Source organism: Sciurus vulgaris, assembly GCF_902686455.1.
Source record: "Sciurus vulgaris genome assembly, chromosome: 15".
Classification (NCBI taxonomy): domain Eukaryota; kingdom Metazoa; phylum Chordata; class Mammalia; order Rodentia; family Sciuridae; genus Sciurus; species Sciurus vulgaris.
In genome coordinates, this window is record NC_136476.1 from 78,747,735 (window position 1) to 78,752,863 (window position 5,129).

The 5,129-nt window shown below is 38.1% G+C and overlaps 1 protein-coding gene across 1 annotated transcript; it reads right to left on the minus strand.

Moving 5' to 3' along the window:
• Positions 1-3,448: 3,448 nt before the first annotated feature.
• Positions 3,449-4,402, minus strand: LOC306645747 (olfactory receptor 1N2; the record flags this gene model as incomplete). The annotated part of the gene is made up of 1 exon (XM_079113833.1): positions 3,449-4,402. The coding sequence occupies one exon, from the start codon at positions 4,400-4,402 to the stop codon at positions 3,449-3,451; it is 954 nt and encodes a 317-aa protein (XP_078969959.1).
• Positions 4,403-5,129: the final 727 nt, after the last annotated feature.

Sequence of the window (5,129 nt, forward strand, 5' to 3'; positions counted from 1 at the left end):
TCTTTTTCTCTTTTTTAACAGTTGAAATAACAATGAGATTTGACTACATACCTACCAGAGTGGCTAAAATAAAAAAATAAGGACAACACCAAATGCTTATATTATGCAAAGAAACTAAAACAGTCATACTTCTCCTGGTGGCACTACAAAATAATACAGCCACTAGAAAACAGTTTGGAGGTATCTTTAAAAGCTAAACATGTGACTATCTCACAATCCAGAAACTGCATTTATTTCAAAGACATAGAAACATGCTCACACAAAAACATGTACAAATTTCTCCATTTCTTGCAACAGTACTTGAAATAGCCAAAAACTAAAAACAGCAAAACAACATAGCAAACTCACATGCCTTCAACAAGTGAATGGTTTAACAAATAGTGGTAACTCATACCAAGGAATATTATTCAGCAATCATAAAATAATGTATCATTCATACTATGAAAACCTGGGAAAATCTTGTGACAACCTGGGAAAATTTCTAGAGAAATGGGCTGAGTGAAAAAGGAGGTTCCCACAAGTTACATACCATATGATTCCATTTATATAACATTTTTGAAATTACAATATTACAGAAATGGAGAACATAATAGTGGTTGCCAGTGTTTAAGGAGAGCATAGATCCAAAGAAATAGATATGCTATACATGGGCAGTATTAGAGAGTCTAGTGATTATGCAAATGTTCTGTGTCTTGACTCTAAAAATGTCAATTCCCTAGTTGTGATTTTGGTGCTATAATTTTGCAAAAATTTGTCTTAGGGGAAAACTGGGTAAAGAGTATATGAGATTTCTATGTATTTTTTTCATAACTGCTCATAAGTACAAAATACTCCAAATAAAGTTGAATTAAAGGTTTATTTCCAATTACACAATGTAAAATATTAGGGTCAATGATTCAAAGGTGCAAGATAAAATGTAAAACCTCCAAATCATCTGAGGAAGAATGTAACAAATAAAAGAGAGCAAAATTAAAAGAAAAACAAAAATCATGATATATAGAAAAAAGAAAGTAAATTTTAAAATCAATTTCAAATATCCTGATGAATACATAAATCTTAGTAGTTAATTTTTTATAAAAATAGACCCTTACAGGTCTAAAGTTTATATGGAGAGGCAAAAGACCTAGAACAGCTAACAATTGGGAAGATGAAGAAGTTCAGAGTACTGATACTCCCAGACTTCAAGATTTACTATTAAGCTACAGTAAAAAAAATACAGAGTAAGATGGATAAAAAGAAAAAAAGACAAATAAATTAAATGAAGTAGAATAGAAAATCCAGAAATACAGGCACATAAATATTGTCAACCGACTTTTGACCAAGAAGCAAAAGCAATATAATAAACATCAGTTGTTTTTATTAAGCAAATGGTACTTAAACAACTGGGCATCTATATAAAAAAATGAAAATAGACAGATCTTACAGCTTTCATTAAATACTCTGTTCTATGGAGTATTACTCAACCCTAAAGAGGAAAGAGTTGCAAGTCATGATAAGATACAGAGAAATCTTCAATGTGTATTACAAGTTAATTAAGTCAATCCCAAAAGCCAATCGACTGTACATTTCCAACTATATGGCATTTAGGAAAAAGCCAAACCATGGAGACAATAAGATTAGTGGGTGCCAGCGAATAGGTAGAAAACAGAGGATTTTTAGGACAGTGAAACTGTATGATACTGTAACGGTAGATACATGTCATTATAGGCTTGTCAAAACCCATAGGATGTACAACACCAAGAGCAATCCAGTGGAAACTATAGACTTTGGGTGATCATGATGTGTCAATGGAGATTAATTGATTGTAACATATGTACTACTCTAGCATATGACGTTGATAGTGGGGAGGTTGTATGTGTGCAGTAGTAAGGGATATACGGGACCTTTCTGATAAATTTTGTTGTAAACCTAAACTTGTTCTAAAAACTTAAGTCTATTGAAAAAAAATACAATATCTATTCCTTCCTATGTGTCCAGGTTGTTGGCACCTAAAAATTTCAGACTTGTTATTCCCCATGATTGCATAAGCTGATCCCTGGAAATAAATAGCTTCATTAATAAATAGACTATTAATGGAATGGTGTGCCTGGGTGACTACACAGCAGAGAAAGGATATTAGAAGTAGGAAATTAGTTCCAAATAAAAACAGAGGTAATACTTACAAACACAAAATTTTCTTTTTCTGAACTTTACTTTGATACTAGAAATTGCACTAGTAGATTGCTATGGTCACAAATAATTTAAGTTTAAGGCCAGGATGATCTGGTCTAGTTTCCCTAATAGCCTCATTATTTCTATCTCTTCCATCGAAGGAGAAGGGAAAGAAGAGCCAAGAAAGATTGGTCAAAGATTAATGTCTGCAATGCCTGATCTTTCTTTAAAAACAAGACCTACTGTACAGCACCAAAAATCCATGTCATCCTTCTAAAAAACTCTTGGTCCAGCATGAACTTAATCTTGAGACTTAGAGATGTGGCTGGATGTTTCTTTTTCTCTTTTGGGTGCCTTTTTAATTATTGAAACTTTTTTTTTGGTGCCAATCCCCAAATTTCCTTTACTGAAATAATGATATCTATGTTTTAAAACATGTAGCTATAAAGAAGAAAACCATTATCTAATTCTGTTGCATAAAGATAACCATGGTTAAGTTTTGTGTCTTGTAACACCCATTTCCTTAAGACATGTTTTCATGAAATTGCTGCTCTGAAAATTTCCAGCACACATGATTAAGATGTTTTTATGTTAAGAAATATTTTATGAAAGAACCCAGAAAATGAGTCATGTACTGAGTACAAAATTGGCACACAGAAGGCACTTAAAAATATTGATTTATTTTTACACATTTGTTATAAAGACATGAAATAGTAAGGAAAAACCATGAGATATATATATATATATATATATATATATATATATATATCTCATTTTAATTATCATTTCTATTTTCATCATTCAATACAGCCTCATATGTGCTCTCAACCTTCCTGGTCATGATGGCCACAGTGTGAGATAATAAAAAGAGAACAGGTATTGGACTCAAACTCACCTGGTGTGGGCAAATTGTTTGCACCCTAAGTCACAGTGTTTACAGTTCTGCCTCGAAGAGCTGAAGTGAGGAAGAGTGACAAGCTCTGGGAATGGCCCATAAACGTCCACATTCTCGTCCTTCCATCGCATGGCAGGCTGCCTCACTGGGCAAGAATCCCCTGGCTCCAGATCCCAACGTCATACGCCCAGTGCATAATATGCTGGTTTTAGAGGTGAAGAGTGGGGAATGGTTTCTGTTCTTAGTAGTGGTTGTTTTGCTGAGATGAGGAGGGAGGTTGAGGCAGAAGATCTCATTCCACAGTCCACAGGAGGAAAATGCCCTTCTGGTGACATCTCTAACTGAAAATCACCAAAGTGGTAGAGGGCAAGGGTTGATCTGGGCATGAGGCGTAGGCATCAGTCATGGTGAGAAAAATGTTTTCCCGCTGCCAAAGAGTTTACCCAAAGCCTCCTTCATGTCTCTATTCCTCAAACTGTAGATGAATGGGTTTAGCATGGGAATGATCACCATGTACAGGACAGCGGCCCTGCTTCCCCTCTCTGTAGAGTGAGTTGATGGGGGAAGTAGGTACACACCCATGAGAGACCCGTAGAAGAGCAGAACCACCGTGAGATGAGAGGCACAGGTGGAGAAGGCCTTCCAACGTCCTCCGGGAGAGGAGATGCCAAACACGGCCCAGGAAATCCGGGCATAGGAGAAGACGATCAGCAGCAAGGGAACCATGAGGAACATCAGACCCAGGAAGATGATCATCAGCTCGTTGAGGCGGGTGTCGGAGCAGGCGAGCTTCAGCAGAGCACTGGGATCGCAGTAGAAGTGGGGGATGGCCGTCTGGGCACAGAAAGCCACATGGGTCAGCAGCAGTGTGTGCATCAGAGCAGGACAGTTGGTTAGCACCCAGCACACACCCAGCATTAGTGCACAGAGTCGAGGACTCATAGCTGCGCTGTAATGGAGTGGCTGGCAGATGGCCACGTATCGGTCATATGCCATCACGGCCAGGAGGCAGTTATCAAGGCCACCAAACATAAGGAGGAAATACAGCTGCGCAAGGCACCCAGAGTAGGAGATGGTCTGACTCTGCATATGAATGTTGGCCAGCATTTTGGGGATCGAGGCAGAAGTGAAACAGGCATCAGTTAATGACAGATTGGCCAGAAAGAAGTACATGGGAGTATGGAGGTGTGGGTCAGCGCTGATCGCCAGGATGATGAGCAGGTTCCCCACCATGGTGACTAGGTACATGCCCAGGAAGAGCCCAAACAGAAGAGGTTGTTCTTCTATCCGCTCAGAGAGTCCTAAAAGGAGGAAGTCTGAAACAGCAGTTTGGTTCACTAGGCTTGGTTTTCCCATCCCTTGTAGTCCTTGTTATCTGTGCAGATAAAACCTTTCCATATGACAATATTTAATTATTAGGATATTTAACAATTAAAAGCTGAAAATATACTAATAATTAAATATATTTTTAATTAAATATATATGTGTATTTAATTAAATATGTGTATAATTATATATTTTATTAAATGTGTGTGTGTGTGTGTTTGGTATGGCCAGAACTATACTAGTGGAATAAAGGAGAATAAATAGTCCTTGCCAATGAGACTCTCTGGAGATGTAAGAAAATACCCACAAGACATTGAGAGAATGTTTAAGATAATATCCATTCCAATAAAATTGTGCTTTCTGTGCTACAACAGGATCCAGAGGAAAAAAATCCGTTTGATCAGAAAAGTCACTCAGGTGTTTGGAGCAGGTGAGGATTGAGCATGGCCTTGTGGGAAAGACTACAAAAGAAATTTATGATTTCTTTAAATTCTAGAAATGTATGATTTTCTTTTCTCGTTAAAAAGGAGATAGATGATCTTCATCACTCCTGTTCCCCCTCCCAACACACAGGCAGGCACACGCATGCACACACGTGTACTTGAGAGTCTTCTGTGTGGGGACTGAAGTACTCTCTACTTGCCTCCCGCTCCCTAGAAGATGACCTCGTCCATTCAGACCGGGCCTGAACTATTCCCCATCTGGGAGCCAGGACATGTGGCGGAGGGCAGTGGGTGTCTTTGCATTACTGCTGGGA